The sequence below is a fragment of the Lates calcarifer genome, linkage group LG21 (genome assembly GCF_001640805.2).
Source record: "Lates calcarifer isolate ASB-BC8 linkage group LG21, TLL_Latcal_v3, whole genome shotgun sequence".
In the NCBI taxonomy this organism is placed as follows: domain Eukaryota; kingdom Metazoa; phylum Chordata; class Actinopteri; family Centropomidae; genus Lates; species Lates calcarifer.
In genome coordinates, this window is record NC_066853.1 from 12,521,063 (window position 1) to 12,540,210 (window position 19,148).

Below are 19,148 nucleotides of genomic sequence, written 5' to 3' on the forward strand. Positions count from 1 at the left end.
TATATATAATAATTAATATATCTATAGATATAGATAGAATAATTATTATTGTGCTGAACATCAATCATCCACTACAGTAAAGCAGCTTTCAGTGTCCAGTAAGTTTTCTCTATCAGAACGCTGGACACACACCACAGTTCAATATCAGAATGAGAAAAACAAAACAGAGCCCCATTGTGGTCTGTAATTAGAAAAGAGTCCTGCTGGGAATTTCCCATCTAAAACCACTTCATTGATGTATTGATAGAGTAATAACAGCTGAGAACCAACCATTTAAGGGCAAGAGAGGATTTTCTCAAAACTAATGGTTTCTTTGAGCGTCCCACATCAGTTTCTTTTATTGATTCAAGCGCATATTTTTCCAGAGCAGACTTATCCATAATCTCATTTTAAATACCATCATCATTGTCTAAATAGTGACTATCATTATACTGTTACATTTTAATAACCTACAGCGATTTTATTATTGAAAACTGATGGTAGAATGTCATGTTTATCAGATTATTTTTTATTGAAAATGTTCTATAAACATTTGTCAGCCCTAACAAAGCACAATCAGACCATGATAGCACACAAGAATGACTGAAATGTTGTACAAGAGACATTCTAATCATTAAATGAGCATGTGCATGTACAGAGATTTAAAAAAAAATGCAATACTTTATTCTGACATATTACGCATTTTCTCAGTTGTCACTGGAAAATGCTCTTAATATATTTCTTATCAGGCATTCTGTACAGACGGTACATTTCCTGCTCATTCTCTAGTAATCTTATCCACGTTTTTTTTTTTTTTTTTTTTTTTTTTTACCACTCACTAACTTCTTTGTTAATCCAGATCATATCACTCTCATATGCCCTGCAGTAACCCCTGTCCTCCCTGCCATTCACAGTCACCTTATTCCAACACCCACCTACTCACCTGTTCTGTTCCCTCATTAGCCCCACTGTGGTTATTGCAGCCTAGTTTCATTTATTTTTTTTTCTTTTTAAGTTCCTTTTTTTAAGGTCTATAGAATAAAAACTGAAGAAAAGCAACAATAGTCAAAGCTCATTAGTATGTGAAAACTGTAGGATATTTCACAATTTCATAAACACATGCAGCATAACACAGCATACGATCTGTGTCCACAGTCTGTAACAGTATTCTGGTAGATACTACCTGACAAAAACGAGCTACCCTACTTTTACCCAGATTCATAGTAGTCTGTTCTGATAGATAAATCCTATCTGTCAGAATGAAGTAGTAATGCGTTCTCATGTGATAAAGTGAAAATAGTTTATTTAGAAAAGTGTCCTCAAAATTCAGGAAAAAAATTTTGAGGATTATCCCACAATCTATCACTTTATTTGTTAATGGTATTTCTCATTAAGTTACAAAATGAGTAAATATAACATAAAGACATTGTGGGAATCTGATAGTTGCATTTATTTTGAAATTTAGTCTCTGGCAAATGAATTACTTGAACATTTTAAATGCAGTGGAAAATGTGGTAGATGACTGCAAATATGTGTGTCCTCCTTGAGAAATTCCCACAAACCATAAAAAGAGTGGGCGTCCTGATGGTCAAAAGGCAAAGATGGATAGCATATAACCACAACATCCCTGTTTAATCCCAGCGAGGGACATATGTTGCAACCCCCCCCCGCCCCCCCCCCCCCCCTTTCTGTCTCATCCTATTTACTATCCAAAAATGATGGAAATGCTAATAAAAAAAAAGATCTTCAAAAGAATAAGAGAGCGTTTAAATACATTCTCACACATCCACAAACATTTGAGTAAATTAACTGTCGTATGCGAAAGAAACACATTATATAACCAGAAGAAAGTTCAAACTGGTGTAACAAGGTGCCACATAGAGGTTATTTATAGAGTTTATTAGCTAATTAGCTCCCTCCTCCCTGTATAATAGTGCATTAACCTGTAGAGTCACTAAAACAACTGACTTTGACCCACCCATAGGTTTACAAAATGAATGAGTTGTAAGGGTAGGAGAGGGTAAAATGGCAGAAAAACATATATCTGTAACGTAAGACTCATTGTAAGGGGTCACAAACCAAAAAGGGTGGGGATCACTGTTGTAGAAGACATTGTTTAACAACTGAGTTTTGCTGAAGCACTATGTGACTACTATGTTGGGCAGATATCCAGACAGAGATTTGAGAGGGGATCAAGTGTGAAGAGAGCTAGTACTGAACAAAGCTATCCAACACCTTAAAAAATACTGGTTGTGTCAGTAGAAGCTGGTGATTAATTCAAACTGGCTTCATGAGCAGAGGCACTGCTGTACATTTCACTTTACTACTGTTAGAACTTTACAAATGTCAAAATATTCACAGCCAGAAAGTATAGTAATGGTTGTTGTAGGATGTTGTGTGATTTTGAAGAGACATGAAGTTAGACTATATAGTGTGCAGAGAGAAAGCAAAAGTGTGTACAATGTTGGTTTGGTCGCATGCAAAGTGAGCAAGGATGACAAGAAGCATGTGACCAATGAATGGTTTCAGGGGAAGGAGACGGAAGAAGATGACGAAAAGGGAGATTCTATATGTTTGTGTGTTTGTGTGGAAATATTCCCGAGAAAGGATGGAGGAAAGGGGACACTAAACAAACATAATTATTCCTAAAATAGTTACATTATTCAAGAGTCTGCATTACACCGTACAGTTTACATAATAATCGACACACAGCCTCTGCCTCCTTCAGGCATAATGAGAATGAAAACAAATACTCTGCATTTCTCAAGCGGGGGGGTGATTGGGTTACATTACAAAGTGTACACAGTTATGGGTGGTGGGTGTGGTTCACCCAAGCAAACACACAAATGAGTTTCCGTACAATTCATGCAGGTACTCACACCTTATTCACACACACAAACACACACTTATTGCAGTTTTATTTCTGCCCTTTGAGAAATACATGGAGACTTAAAGCAACCTGGGTTTAATCACCTTTAATTGAAATCATTTGTTAATTCAGCTGTTTTCAATTACTGTGTCTTATCTCCTTCACCAATCAGCCATGCTGTACTATATATGCTGCTCCTGACCCAAATTAGATGCTGCAAGTTGAGTTAGAAGTTGATGAAACAGCACCACCTACTGTTGAAGCTATGCTATAATCCTTTGCTACTAGATCATACTTGTGGTGGCAGTTTTTATAGACCACAGTCTGTAAGTGAAGTAAAAATTGGCTCCACATTGACTAACTACAACAGTGAAATGTTACTTACAGTTCACATTAATGCATCAGTACTAATAATATAATGCATAATAATACATTGTGAATACTTCTTCCACCATTGATGGTCAAACAGCTCAAACACCCCAATATTGTCAAATACTATAAATACTATGTTTCAGTCATAATACTTCAGATTGTTTACTTAAGTACAAGTAGTAATACAACACTTTAAAAAATACTCCACTACAAGTAAGTCATGAATTCAAAGTTTTACTGAAGCATTCTCGCTGCTCTCTGTGAGAACTATATTATCTCCTCCTGGTTATGTTAGAGTTACACAACCAGAGAGGGATAATCACACCTGCCTGTGCCTGCAGTGCTGCCGTTTTTATTGTCCTGCTGAGTGTGCTCTTGTTTCCTAAGTCATTTACTCTCATCTACTTAACCACGCGATTAGCATGTGGACGCGCATCCAATCGCTTCTGCCTGCACCACTTAAAACTCCATCCCATTGGCTCTTGATCTTGCCCGTCAGTGAGAAAGGCCGGCACTCCTTGTCTGCATTTAGTGTGTGCGGGTGAGAGGTCGTGACCCGTGCTGACCTGGATTACCACAGACTCCTGTAGCAATCTAATGAGCCGCTAAATATAGACTGTGCCTGGGATAGTTTCTCCAGTGAAGGCTAGGGTGACCTGCCCTGACCCAATCTGAGACTGTCTGGATGAGATTAGCGCTCCTTTCTGGCACAGGGACGCTGACAGAGGAAGGCTGTAGTGCGATATTATTGAGAGGCACTTGTGCTACACACACCCTATTTCCAACAGTGTGTGTGTAAAACTTACTCACGCTGGATTAAACATGACAAAGAAATGCAGGTGAAGTAAAGCTCAGTCAATTTATTGATTTATGGAAAATATATCACATCTTTACATTTTTGAGAACCTTCATTAGTTAACAGTCCATTTACCATTTACTTCCAAACATCTGAATCAAAGGTAACCAATTATAATGCCTTAAAACAGCAGTATTTAAATTTCCTGCTTTGAGGAATCAAAAGATACCCTCATCTAACCTGCTTCTCAAATATAGCCAACTGTTTAAAAAAAAAAAAAAAAAACTAACACTGAAACCAATCTCACACCTAAAGCTGAATTCCTTGCTACAGCCCCATTTCGTCCCCATCTGAATGTCCCATTCAAATAGCCCAAATGAAACACATCAACCCCACCACAAGTAGTTATTTGTGAATATACAGTATATGTATTCTGTTCAGTAAAACAGCAAGCAGATTGAAGTTTGAATCACCGGACTACAAATTGAAGAGCAGACAACAAGAAGGACGAGAAATGAGTGAAACATATGAGCTGTTATAGCAGCAGCAACAGTGACATTTGGTTTCTTTTTCTTCTTTTAGAACAAAATGGTTTATACCAAAGTGCAAATATGTTCAACTGCATGTATTTTTATGTTATTATATTAAGTAGATTTATTATATTCTAATGAACTACAAGTCTTGCAAGGTTGAGGCGGAGTATTATGGCACATTTCAAAACCAAAGATAAAACATGTCACAGGTCATTTACTACAACAATAGGCAATGCAAACTTTACGATACACTAATATATATAGATATATTTTGTGACCAAAGTTTGTCATCAATACATTAATATTTGAGAACACATTTATAAAGCATTACATCAATATTGTATCATCAGGATATCTGTTTGCAGAACAAATGTATTAACTGCAGTCCTTAAGTGTGTTTTCACAATAATCGTCCTGAAGCCATACAACATACTACTGTCTCCAATTAGTGCTGCAGGCAATGTAAAGCCCACGACTCAAAACAAGACAATATAACATCCCCGAGGGGAAAAAACCTTCAGCACTTTTGAGTCTCTCATCCTTGTCTGAACTCTTCAAGGTATTAAGAATTCCCATCTGAAACCGAGCACCAATGAACACCCTACATTGCAACTATTTGCTCTTGCAATAATCAATAGTGACACAATTTTTTTTTTACAGATATATAGCTATATATTTATGTATATACCTCCAGTGTGTACACGATCTGACCACTACCTCTGATGGAATCAGAGCCTCCTTGTTGTGACAAGAGACCGCCACAGAAAGGGTGCATGCAAGAACAGTACTCAATTCAGTGTTTGGAGAATCACCACCGGTGCGACAAAGTCAATTTTCTTTGTTGATAATTATTTGGAAAGAATTAAATAGCCAACTTCTCTATACGAACCATGGCATGAGGTTCCTATCCCTCTGCCTTTTTCAGTGTTGCTCTTTCCTCTAAATTAATCAGAAGCTGGGTGACTCAGCAGAATCTTGGTCTGAAGTACGGGGGCTTCAGCCCTCTTAAAGCTTGGTCCATTAACTTCTCTAGGGATTATTCTGTTGGTGTTTGCTAAACAGATACCTTAGAAGTAGTTGGATGTACTGAAGCACAAATTGCAAAATTCTACAGTTAAGTGATTCTGGGGGGGAAGTTAGTTCATCATTTGCTAGTTGTTCCTTTATTTGGTTCTTAAAAGACAGTGAGGACAAGCAATGTTGAGAGAATTTTCAGTGTTCTCTTCACTTGGCAGTCATCATCTGGACAAACTCTGTGAAAGGAGCAGAAAGCAATACTTATATAGCAGGCCAAATAGCAAAACTTGCTTGCTTATTATTAAAGTTATGTTGCAATTGTCCCTGGTGCTTGTCTTAGTAATATGACAATAAATGTGTTCCTTGTTCTGTAGGGAGGACAAGTGGCAAAGTGAAAAAACACACAAGCAGTGACAGGGTTGTGGTTAGTGCATCAGTGTTGGTTTTAACATCTTCAAATGAATGTTATGATACATTTTCATTAGTGGCAAAAGGAAGGAAGCAAACAAAAAGCATATCTCACCCTCATAGTTAACCTGACCGTCACCATCAATATCAGCCTCGCGGATCATTTCGTCCACCTCCTCATCAGTGAGCTTCTCCCCTAAGTTGGTCATGACGTGCCGTAGCTCTGCTGCACTGATGTAGCCATTACCATCCTGCAAACGGCAACAGAAGAACTTCTGTTATTTATTTATTATTTTACATAAGAGCTAGGAGTCGAATACTACTGAAGTCAGTTTCAGTGTCTTTATCAAGATAATCTCTATGGTATTCTCGGTGCTAGAAACCTGTTATGTTGTTAGCATGCTTAAGATGACTAACCAAGGTGCTGGTCAAAGGAAAATAAAACAGTGATCTTGTGTGACAACTAAAAATCAATCACAAAGATATTTGTGACAAACACAGTGCTGCTAATTTAGTTAATATTCTTAGTCTGCTCACCTTGTCAAAGACTCTGAAGGCTTCTCTGATCTCCTCCTCGCTGTCTGTATCTTTCATCTTCCTGGCCATCATGGTCAGGAACTCAGGAAAGTCAATTGTGCCATTACCTTCACAGAGGGAGGTTTTTAATATTACAAATAACCAAAACAGATGTGTAGCATGTAGCAGCAGCTGATCTTTCAGCTGTAAAATGTCCCACTCAGTACATATCTTGGTCATAATTCTTTAATAACCCAATGTGAGTGATCACTTTTTTTTCTTTTTTTTTTTTTTACATCAGAGTTGGTTGGGCTCTGGTACAAAGTGTCCTTATTATAGCCTTGATTGTTTCCTAAATACAATCACCACACAGTAATGTATATCAGTTCATCAGAATTTAATGAGGTATGCTCTTGCATCGTATGACATCATGTGATTTAACCAAATTACAAGAGAATCGTGAGAGTTGTGAGAAGAGTTGTAAATTTCTTAAGCAGGATCCACACAATAAATCTATAAAACTACCCTGCCAGTGATGTAACAGGTCTACCTGTTGCCACAGTGTCTGTTTTGATATTATCACTGTGGATCACCAAAGTTGGGATTTTTCCAGTGTGACATTTAGTGGCATTAAATTTAAGTGACTTGTTTTTGTGCATTTTTACATTTGGCATGAGGTAAAAAATGCCAGATGAATTGAATTCAATGAGATAATTTGGGATACAAGGGCAGACAACTGAGAAAATGGACTGTAAATTTAAACCAAAGTGCTTGTGCTAATACACTTAATATCTCAGTAAAAAATAAATTATTTCCCGGCAAGAGGAAAGTTTTAACAAGTGGAATTTTCTTGCATGTTTGCACTTTTCCTCCTCACCGTCAGCATCCACCTCATTGATCATGTCCTGCAGCTCAGCCTCGGTGGGGTTCTGTCCCAGAGAGCGCATCACAGTCCCGAGCTCTTTGGTAGTGATTGTACCATCACCATCCTTGTCAAACAGTGAGAACGCCTCCTTGAACTCTGTGCATTCACAGAAATAACACAGTTAGTATGCTGTGAGTATTCAGGTCGGCACAGGCACTTCACTTTCAATCTTTCAAGTGGTCAGAGTAGAAAAACATCATTCACTGTGAGCTTTTTCATGTGAGGTTTTATCCAGTGACTCTTGGCTCAAAATCCTGCTGATTTTTAATTTTAACCACATCACCAGTATCTGGTTGACACCTATGGAATTTGTGTGAGTATAATTAACTAGTCAGCAGGGTAGGATCATCAGCTTACATCCTCATACACCTCTGGTTCCTTTAATCTCTTAGACGGCATAGTTTCTTTGATTTAGTGGTGAGTGAAGGAGCTGCTAAAGAAAAAACAAACCAAACACGGTTAAGGTATGCACTCACCAGCAATCTGCTCCTCAGTCAGCTGATCGGCCTGTTAACAAAAGAACAGGACATTGATAAAGCACTGACAGTATTTACAAAGTATTTAGGACAGACTTGGTTTAGACTGATGCAATGACTAAATAAACAGTAGAATGTATGTTTGACATTATGGTAGGGCAGACATAAAATAATCTAGAAATGACAATATGAACTTTATGCAGTAAACAAATAAACAAATATTGTACTGTCAAGAATGATATCAGACCATAGAGGTGCAATGAAATACAATAGTGTTTCTGCTATTATCGCTTAAAAACAGTGACCCAAAAGCACTCTGTCCTAGACTAGCTCTCTAAGAACCCAAGACAAGATTTGTTGGCTGAGTATTGAAAAAAATCTAAATATTTTTTCATTATTCAGAACAGGCATAAACCTTATGCAAATCACTGTTCTAAGGGAAGGCTAGCTAAAAACAAACAAACAAACAAACAAACAAACAAAAACACAAGAGCTGAAAACACATTTTCATTCCTTCACTAATGGCATCTACAGCTGTATTTGCCAGGACACCTTGACAAACTACTAGCTACTTCCAGAGACATGACATTATCCAAGTTGAGTCAGAAATTGTTCAATGTCACTAGAGCTCATCTAGTTTTGCTCTGATCTTCATGAAAACCGTGAAGCTCTTAAACAAGATATGATATAGGAGGGTCCTTGTTTGCATTCACCATAACCATGATACTAGCTGCACAGGTTGGGATAAGCTGACCGCTATTAAATTGTGAACAGGCAACAACTGACAGACAGCCAAATCTTAACAGTTTACTTTTAATTGCATGTATCTGTCTTTTCTTTACCACACCAATTTAGCACAGTATGAGGACAACTCACAGAGGAGAGCAGTGAGCTGTCACAGATCTTACCAAAAAAGAGAAGTAAACTGAAGTAAATCTCTTCATATTTCTGTTTTTAGTTTAGTCATGACTAGATATGACATAAATTCAAGCTGACCACAGCTGCTGTTCGTGGCGAAGAAAGAAACTTTTTGCAGCCATCTTTCATGGCTACAGATGACGAGTGTTTGATTCTCAAACATTAGTTTTGGGTGGATGTGACTTAAGGGTCTTCAACATAATAATTAAAAAGATAAAAACTTTGAGTCATCCCAGTGAGGAGCACTTGCAGCAGACTCCACTGTGTAAACAATTTAAACAAATGTGCCAATGCAAATGCACTCCAAAGGAAACTCATTCAAAGCAGACTGTGATATGATCTGACAGCTGGTCCCAGACATTGCCTATGACCTAGCTTACAGTTGCAAAGCAATTAACGATTGTTTAACCTCCCTGTCCTTTATTAGGTGGACACTTAGTAAAAGACAAACTGATCATTGGTCCTTATATTGTTTTAGAGCTGGACCAAGCTTTTTATTGTATATAAAAAAACTTGGTCTTTTGTAATCCATTTAATAAAAAATGACTCGTTGCATTATTGGAGTAAGGTTATTACAGAAGGTGCACGTTTCTTTTTTAAGAAAAATCATCTGCTGCTCTTAAGACAGGTTTTACCACTTTACTCATTACAAAACATTAATGTGTCTGCAGTCGTACACCCAACACATTCTTCAACTTCATCTGAGATGTCATTCTGTCATCCTCATGAGGTCTTACCAGGCCTGTCTAAGTCAGTCAACATGCCCACTTCAGGCTGAGAAAGTGTGATGAGGGACGGGTATAAATATTCCACAGCCCGAAATACACACGCCTGCTATAATTAGTGAGACACGAACAGGGTCGCCAATGTAGCACACTGAATATCACTGCAACTATCCACCTCTTTATATCTTTTTTTTTTTACTCAACAAATGTGAGGCTGGGTTCATCATCACAGACTAACCTCTGTGCCAACTGTTGCTTGACACTGCTTGCTGTGTGCTTATGTGTCTCTGTGTAGTCCTTCATATTGTAAGAATATGATTCTCAGATTACTGAGATGATCAGACACTGCTGCATATAATAAATCCTACAAGTCGACAACATCACAGCACTGATGTTAGCTAAGTGATGGAAGATAAGCTGATAGTGCTATGTTATCATTAAGCCCAAGGACTAATTCATTCGAGTTCAATCAAAAGTAGCAATTAAAACCATGTAGCTCCAGAGCTAATGCATCAAACAAACAAAAACTCTCACTTCCATTGTGTCCACATGCTGCTGCATCACAAATTAAAGATAAATGAGTTCCTAACAATCCTTTGCCTTTTTTAAAACCAGAGAGATTAAAGCTAACATTTCTGTAGCTGGAGGTGGTGGTAACACCATGTGTTCTTTGAGTCGGTTTCAATGAGTCACCGTGTTGGTTTGGGTGAAGGGGGGGGAGAGGGGAGGTAAAAAAGAAGGGAGCAAGACAGACTGCAGAGTATCCATTCTGTCCACCGCAAGCCAATTTGGTGGTGCTGAAGCAAGCAGTGTCTGGATCAGGGCAGAGCACAGTTGAATGTTAGAGGATTTATGTGGCTGCTGTGAAAAGTGCTCAGCAAAACAGTATTGTGGCTTTCAACTCACCAGCAAACAAGGGATCACATCACATTTCCTTAAGTCCAGAACAGAAAACTACAAGGGCTGCATGTTGCTATTATTATTATCTAATTTTTTTTGCAATCACAAATCTAGACAAGCAAAGTCTGTTTGGCCAGTATGCAACTGATACTGCTACTGTGGCATGATCCAAGTTTCTCTGCTTGGCAGACAACAACATCTATCACAGACCATGTGTCTGTTCTTTTACAATACAGATAAAAGACGAGGGACTGTAGAAAGGATTCATTTGTAGTGTCATAATAGGGATTATTTGATATAGTTACTTCCCATTTTGGAGGGTGCACTGCGGGTCCTGACAGCCTACTGCACCAAGGATGGTTTGGTTCAATGCGGGGGGAAGGGAGGCGCGGAAGGAGGGGTAGCAAAGAGGATCATTCAGCATGAGCAGAATGCGGTTCAACGTTATGGCGCAATACGTAACGGAGGAGATGCTGTCATGGTGGTGTTGCGAGAAACCACGGTGCAAACATGATGCAACATCACCTTCATAAACTCAATGCAATATGACAAACAATTGTTGCTAACGGTGAGCGGCACACTACTACCTGTGAGCTGTAGTGTTATGTAATCGCAATTGGTAGCGATTACAACCTTTTTTCGCTTGTTGCGCATGTCACACTACATTCAAAACACCCTGATGATGTGCCTGCAAGAGGTATTACCCGTGTTGCAGCAGCTTGTTATGTGAAGTGGCAAAATAGGGTAGTTAGCGAGGCAGTTTGAGCCGCGGTTCTGATATCTGTCTTGCAAGATTAACGAGATGGGTTTCAAGATCACGTTAACACTGGACGGTCTATTTTTACACAGCACCCCTTTCACAGCCACCACCACGCCCACTCTCGACTCAAAGCTAATGATTAAAAAAACGCTACAAACCATGATCCAAGCACGGAGGTTGAAACCACACTATTTACAAACACTTGAGCAAATTAGCTAAATGACAGATATGATATTACAGCAGGAAACAGGTCGCCCGTTTCCTCTCACAGCACGACGTGCATGCTGCGCAGTTGACAGACCCCAGTAAAGAAAATGGTTTTCTCGCATCATTTGCTGAGTAACGTTACACAGAAAACCGCTGACCTTAACTGCGATAAACTGACAACTAGGTTAAGTGACTGTGAGTAAAATTAAATGTCGGTGCAGATTCTCAATCATCCCAATACATTTAATAGTAATTCTTAGATACGTCTATTAAATGCACTGCAGCATTTTCTGCAATTTTGCAGCCAATAAAAACACCAGAAAGCGGTTAGCTGGTTTGGACTTTCAAATTAGGTTATCAGATGACTGGGAGAAGACGTTCGTCCATGCTTTTTTCGACTGAGTGCAAAACGATAAGCTACTTGGCGGCTGTTCATTTCGAGACTAAAGAAGCGCAATTCGACGTTAACGAAACAAAGCTAACGATTTCTGGGAGTGAGGCTCACGTTAACGTTAGCTTGTACTCACCATTGTCCCGTTGACTTTTCGAGCTCCGTAGAGGCGACAAAACGCTCAATGCAAAGTTTTGTATTTAACTTACTAAAGAGACAGGCACGAAAATGACGTATACGAATGATATCGAAGTTAAGAAAATAGGTTTGGGGGAATCTATGGAGACTGTATCCCGGTGTTTGCCCGGAAACCTGCGACGCGGTGGTTCTACTATGCCTGAGCTCGATGGCTGTATCCCTCCGCCGGTATATATTTGGTCGCCCCATTCAGTACATTTCCAGAATGCCGAACACTGTCCGTGTGAAAGTGTTTTAATTGCAGTGGCTCATTCATTTTTTTTAAATTACTGAATGTCACTTTGACACTTAAGACCGACCAAAACCATAAGTCTTATTGCACTATATTTCGAAGCGCGCAAAGATACCACCCCCACCATCCCGTCTCGAGAAGGGATACTGTATGGAAGATTAAGAATGTCTAATTGATCATGTATGAATGCTACCTGTAATTAGAAAAAAAACAAAACAAAACAAAACACTGAAGTACTTGATCTTTTATGCCATATTTACGATAATAGAATATATTATAAATAAAAACTTACACATAAATAAATAAAACTGTGTGACATCTAAGTTAAGACTATACCTTTCTGTTCTATATCTTGTAATCACACATCTGATGCAATATGTATTTATGTTTATTTTATGGGACAGTGTCCCAACTACAAAATAATGATTTGGTCAACTGGGTTGTCTTTCCCACTCCTCACCAGATGTTACCCCCACATTCTTAAATGTATTTTGTTAATTGTTCTTTTACTTGGATTTTTGACCTTCATGGTGAAGAATGATGTACTTTCAAAATTTGACGCTAGAAGATTGTTTTCCTATTTATCTGATTAAAGGACAAAGTTTCTCTGTGCTCACCAGATGCAAAATCGTCACCTTTGTGACCCCTTTCATATTGTATGCCCAAATAATGAATGTTCATTCACAGTAACATTCAAGTCAATGTTACTAATCACAACAAAGTACAACATGGTTCTTTTCTGGGCCCAATGTTTTTGCCTTGCTTTTAACAATAATCTGTTATCACTACTCCATAGCTACTTTTAAACTATATACTCTTGTTCATTAAAAATAGAGTAGTAGTGATGATGATAAAGATAATGACATTATTATTAATATTATTATTAACACTAATATTGTTGTTGGTGTTTTTGAACCAAACATCCACCAGATTCGGAGGTAAGGATATGCAATCACAGCATTTATAAGAGCTTGATGAAAGCTGATGAAAGGATGAGCCACACTTGGAACGAGTTGTTCTTTTTTTTATGTATTTGTACAGATCCCAATATAAAACACCAGTATAGTGCATTGTACTGTAACCACCTCAGTGACTCATCTTTCCATGTAGGTTACAAATCACTCCAGCAGAGGGAGACATTTCTCTAATATTGCCCAGTGAAGAAGTATGCTGACAACAATAAAACATGCAGTGTTGCATCAGACATGATGTAAGAGAACAAACAGATCCAGTAAAGCAATTTGAGACCTCCACTAAAACACCACCAACATGTTCCAAATTTTATTCAGATTCCTACCATTACAGCTTTGTTCACAAGCCCAGTCCAGATGAAGCTACAGATAAACTGATATTACAGACACAGTCCATTTACATATGAACAGTTTGGCTAGGCTTCACAGATGATCACTTCAAATGTTTGTTTTGATAAGACATCAGAAGTAAGCCTCTGGAATTTTATGAGGGCCCAATCGTAGTCTGCATCTTTCACAAAGTAGAACTTTATCAGATAACTGATACAGACCTTGATTGTAAATGTATATCAAAACCAGGTGCAGACATATGTGTGCAGCTGCATATGTGTGTGTTTCATTGGTTTTTCTCAGTTGAGTGTAACCAAGACAAACCACTCTAACAATCTAACAATCTAAATACAGTATGGGCCTACTAGGCACAGGCCCAAGTAGGCTGGGCCAGTGGGCACATGTACGGTCTGTTCATGCCTCCCTCTCAATTCAGTTCATTTCATTTTAGGAAAAAAAAAATGTAGCTAAAGTTATACCATTAGTGAAGCAGTTGGATTCAGTGCTCTCAGTAATGGAATGATTATTCAACAATAACCAGCCATATCTATTTACTGACAAACTTCCTTTAATGCAAATTAAAATCTCATGGGTTGGAGAGTGGATTTCGTGATAGAGATGTTTTAGTGTGTCAGGCTCAGTGGTGTATTGTCCTCCAAATTTCACTCCTACTCTACACGTGATTTCCCAAGGGTTGCATAATTTCTAATCTTTTTTTAAATCTTGTATACAAATGACTGTAAACACAATGATGTAAGAGGCATGTTTTTAAATTTGCTGGTAACTCACACGGCACTGTATTTCCCCATCCAGGACACCAACATTGATATGGTCCCTGAGTACAAATACTTGGACACTGTGGTAACCAGCTGTCTTTTTAAGTCAAGTATTGATGAAATGAAGATTTTATTGGAAGATGTGCAATTCTGCTGGTCATGAGTGTGTATGTGTGACTTGTGAATTTATTGCCTGCTTCCCTCAGGATAAACATTCACTTGGTACCAGAAGTGCTCAAAAGGCAAAAAATTCTACACATGTTAATCTGAGTATATCTCATCTCTGCATTTCACTGTGTTGACAGTATTTTCTGAAATATTTCAATTTGGCTAAGTAGGCAGTGGTGTAGCATAGTCTTCATTCTTTTCATATGAATAATTATCCTGGCCTCTGTCATAGTTTCTGTGACACACTGTTTCCACTTTAGCTTCATCACAAAGACATTTACCAATAGCACTGGGAACAGAGGAGCGCCATAGCATACTGTGGGCTGAACTAAAAACTGCCTGCTACCCGCTGCCTATGCAGGCTGTCATCTTCACAATAACATATGGTTGGCTCAGAGTCACAGAAACAGAGTTTGAACAGTGGTTGGAGTTGCAGTCTATACTGGACTGCACCGCTGTACATCCAGGCCAGCATCTTCAGCATCCAGTTCAGTCCTTGTTTGATGATCACAGAGATAGCGTTAAAGAGAGAATAGGTGCAGCACACTCCTAAGAGCATCAGGAGACAGTTAGCAACCTGGTACGCCTGAGTGTCCTCATGGTGTTCTCTCTGGCCACTCACAAAGTCCCCAAAGCCCACTGTGCTGAACGCCACAAAGCAGAAATAGAGGGACTCCAAGTAAGTCCAGCCCTCCATAGCTGAATAGAGGGAGGCAGCCACACATGCAACCAGCAGGACGGCAACAAAAAGGATGAGTGTGATTTGGTATACAGACGGTTTCCAGTCTTCATTTCCATCACTCTCGCTGGCTCTCCCCTCCAGTCTGCTGTGTCTGCTCCTCCTGCCGTGGCACCAGAATATGTGGAGGCTGAGTAATGTTATGACTCTCTCGAGGAAAAGATTGAAGAAGAGTATGGTAGCTGAGCAGCCCAGCAACCCGTAGAAAACAAGGAAGACCTTCCCTGTCACAGTGGATGGGGCTGTCACTCCAAATCCTGCCAGAAACATATTGGGTTAAAGCATAGACATAGATATGTATATATCTCTGTATTTCCTGATCCATATATGATTTAGTTACTGTGATTAACATTGCAAAGGTGTGCAAGTCAACCTATGACTTAAGTGATTTCCTACAGGATTAATATGTAATTGTTGAGACATGAAAATACATAAAGGACAACCCTGTCTTGACAACTAAACTGCAACAGCAACTATGTGTTGTAGGAAAAATGAATTGTTTTCATCAAATATCTGATCATGTAGTATAATATGCATTTGTATCGACTACTACTAATAACAATAAACTTTATTTATGTAGCACTTTTCAAAGACCAGCTACAAAGTGCTTTGAATTGAAGACAAACAACAAAAATTAAAACAATTACAAATTATACAGCAATTTAGGAGGGAAAAAAGAGCAAAACTATGTATGTGTGCCTGTGTGCTTATATTGCAAATATTGAAATACTGAATCTATACTGAAAATAGAAATTGATACAAACGTTCTAAAATGGTTAAAAGTAATCAATAAAAAAAGAAACAAGAGATTGACCATGTGTATTAAAAGGTTTCTCAGAAGTGACTTCAAAGGATAAGGAGCTCATTGAGCTCATTCCTCTGATCTATCTACTCTCTTTGTGTAGTCTGGTCTCATATAGTCAATGATTTCCAGTGTCTAGTTTGTACAGACTAAACAAAACTTGGCTAAGATTGGCTAAGCAGCTACTAGTTGTAGCTTCATATTTACTGCACAGAATCAAGAGACTTTGTAATTTTCGGGAAGTTCGATACATTATGCCACCGTCAGCATCCCTACCTCTGGGAATGGATGAAAATTAGATGATGTTTTGTTGACGAATAACCACAAACAGGAGTGTGGTCTGTGTTGCAACAGTCCTGCTTTGTGTGTCCCCACCTTCCAAGTCAACCACCTTTTGTCACCAAGGAATGAAACAACTTTCAAACCTCTTCATTCAAATAACTCCCACAGCATAAATGGTGATTGAACAGAATTTCCAGAAGACAGGGCTGGAAAAGTCCAATCTAACTTTCTGACCACAGATATGTTGCCATTTCCTCCAAGTTTCCCTGAACTACAGTGACGTTTGTGACATAACATGAAGTAATTACCTCCTACAAGTTGCGGAGGAGGTCACCCTTTCATGTCCCCTTCCCTCCTTCCGTCCTTCCTGTGTGTTTGTTTTCAGAGGTTAATGACCAGATTAAAATTAGGCATAAATGTCCTCCTGGGAAACGGAATTCTATTAATGTTGCTGAATTCATGGCTCTCCTCCAGGGACACTTCTTCTACAACTATGTAAAGCATCAAGTGTTTATGCAGGATTATGCTTTTAAGTTTTCACAACAAGTGTGACATTTATTGGCTCAGAGACATCTTATTATTTTGGGAGAGCTTCTTGCACAGCGGACATTAGTAACACACAGTAAGTTGGCATTAATACACCCAGTGTGGGTCACTCTTACTTTTCCCACACCATTAAAAGGAATCACGTAGACCATTTCCTAAGTCAAGTGTGTCTTTTCCCCTTCCTGTGTTGCACATGTGCAGGCACCACCCATCCTCTGTAATATTCCTGTGGTTTCAAAAATCAATGGAAGTGCATTAAAATAGAAACTTCCCAAATGAGTTTCAGCCTGACAACCTTGGTCATAAGGTCACCCTGATGTCCATTGTATGTGTTGGCAGTTCACTTTGATGACTCTAATGGGAGCCAGGACCATTAAAGTGAAAACACACGTCGCACAGTGTATATTCTCTTCATAGATAATAAGATCAATAATTTAAGTCAACGCAGCCTTTTTCCAAACCATTAAGTTGCCACAGATTCTGACTAAACGGTGATGAAATAGATACCAAAACATATGTATTTAATTATCACAGTTTCATACTGTTAGTGATGTAAATGACTGGTAAAATAAATCAATTTGAAGTCACTTTTTGGTAGATTATTTCCATACCAAGATGATACCTGCTACATTTCGCCAATCAAAGATGGTAGAAATTATCAGATGAAAGTAAAAATGAACAAAAAAGGATGCTTTTGATCCATGAATGTAAATGTAAAAATAAATATGTTTTTGGACAATGTGACAAAAGACAGGAAGGAATGGCAGGGAGGGAATACAAACACAGGAGTTACATAATGACTTGGGAAACAAAAAACTTCAGTGGGAAGTGTATTCCAGTGCCATTACATTGTAAAACAACTGTGGTCAGTAAATACGGAAGTTGTTGCAAAAAGGAAATTGATTTGGGCTCAGTGCAATTTATCCCTCAGTTTCCACAGAGACAGAGTGTGCCATAAGATAGTGTAGAGAAGGCTGTAAATTGATTCTCTGCAAGGTTTAATTTGTATCTTGGAGACATGTTTGTCCTCTGTAGGCTCAGGTAAAATATTGGTTTTGACAGATAAGTTTAAAACACCTCTGCCATCTCGGTTTTTCCAAATCAATAAGGCCTCATATGTCTAGTTAGGTTCATATGATTAGATAATTGTGTTTAATTGTTATAGATTCATGTTATTTGGATGTGGTATTGATTGGTCATCCAGGGATCCTCTCTGTATCTGGACATGCTGAACAGCTGTCCTGTATTGTTATCTGTTTCTATCTGTCATCTTGCATGGCATAAGATTTTGGCTGCAGCAGAGTGATACAGAACTCACAGGGTAAAGGGATATGTCTTACAGCATTTGTGAAAACCACTGTCCTTATCAGTGTATTAAGTAAACCAAATTTTGCACGCAAACTTTAACTATAAAATCATGACAAAGCAAGTTGTAAGTTGACAGGATGGTCACATCAAGGAATCTGCTAATCTGTGTATGATTTGAAGAAAAAAACCCTGATGCTGTGTAGAACAATCAGGGAGCTGAAAGTGTATTCTGTTTTAGGTTAATAGCCTATAGACTGATTCAAGTACCGCATTCATTTTTGACTCACCAATGGTGGAGACCACAGTTCCCACAAAATAGAAAGCACCTGGGATGTCCCACAGGGCTCTGCCTCGCTCTGTCCGTATGCCTGCTGTCCTGGCTTCTTCATAGTGGCGCAAAAGACGTTTCAGGTCTTCACAACTAATTTTATGCTCACGACTGAAGTCCCTCAGCCTCCTCTCCCAGACCTGGTGAGCCTGTAACTCCGCTGGTCTCTCTAAGGAGGAAAATGTGGCAGCACCAGCCAGCATGTAAAGAGCAATGAGCACACCGAGCAGATAGAAACTAGTAGTTTCTCTGCTGGGAATCAGAGATGAGCAGCAGCACGAGAAATCTTTCTTCATTGTCACATGTGAAGGCTGCAGGTGGATTTTCTTCTTTTGTGTGCTGTAAAACAATTTAATACACTAAGCAACAGCAACAAGATGAATAATATTCAGTCAGTTGTGATACCATCAGTATACAAGTGCTAAGCAAAAACAGTTGTTAGTCCTTCTGTCATTATTTACTTAATCTATGCGATTCTATCTTATTCAGTACAAGTTCTGAATTAACACTTAAGTCAAGACATTTTCCCCCATCTGAAACCTGTGCTCAGAAGCGATGCTTCTGAGTCTGTAGGTGGCTTTAACAGTGGCTTTAATGATCTGTGTATGGCTCAGCTTATCACCAGCTCAATAATCCATCTTTACTCTCCTTTTATGACGTGCCACAAACATATACA

General features: G+C 38.7%; 2 protein-coding genes across 2 annotated transcripts; both read right to left on the reverse strand.

Moving 5' to 3' along the window:
* Positions 1-4,060: 4,060 nt before the first annotated feature.
* On the reverse strand, positions 4,061-12,142 carry calm3a (calmodulin 3a (phosphorylase kinase, delta)). The gene is made up of 6 exons (XM_018702063.2): positions 11,929-12,142; positions 7,892-7,922; positions 7,368-7,511; positions 6,512-6,618; positions 6,090-6,225; positions 4,061-5,802 (listed from the first exon to the last, which is right to left on the reverse strand). Exons 1-6 carry the CDS (start codon positions 11,929-11,931, stop codon positions 5,774-5,776), a joined length of 450 nt encoding a protein of 149 aa, XP_018557579.1. The 5' UTR covers positions 11,932-12,142; the 3' UTR covers positions 4,061-5,773.
* A 1,128-nt stretch (positions 12,143-13,270) lies between these two features.
* Positions 13,271-18,833, reverse strand: si:ch211-261a10.5 (potassium channel subfamily K member 13). The gene is given in 3 exon segments (XM_018702061.2): positions 13,271-14,809; positions 14,811-15,463; positions 18,432-18,833. Coding segments are annotated over 3 exon segments (1,170 nt in total). The 5' UTR covers positions 18,769-18,833; the 3' UTR covers positions 13,271-14,629.
* Between the last annotated feature and the right edge of the window lie 315 nt (positions 18,834-19,148).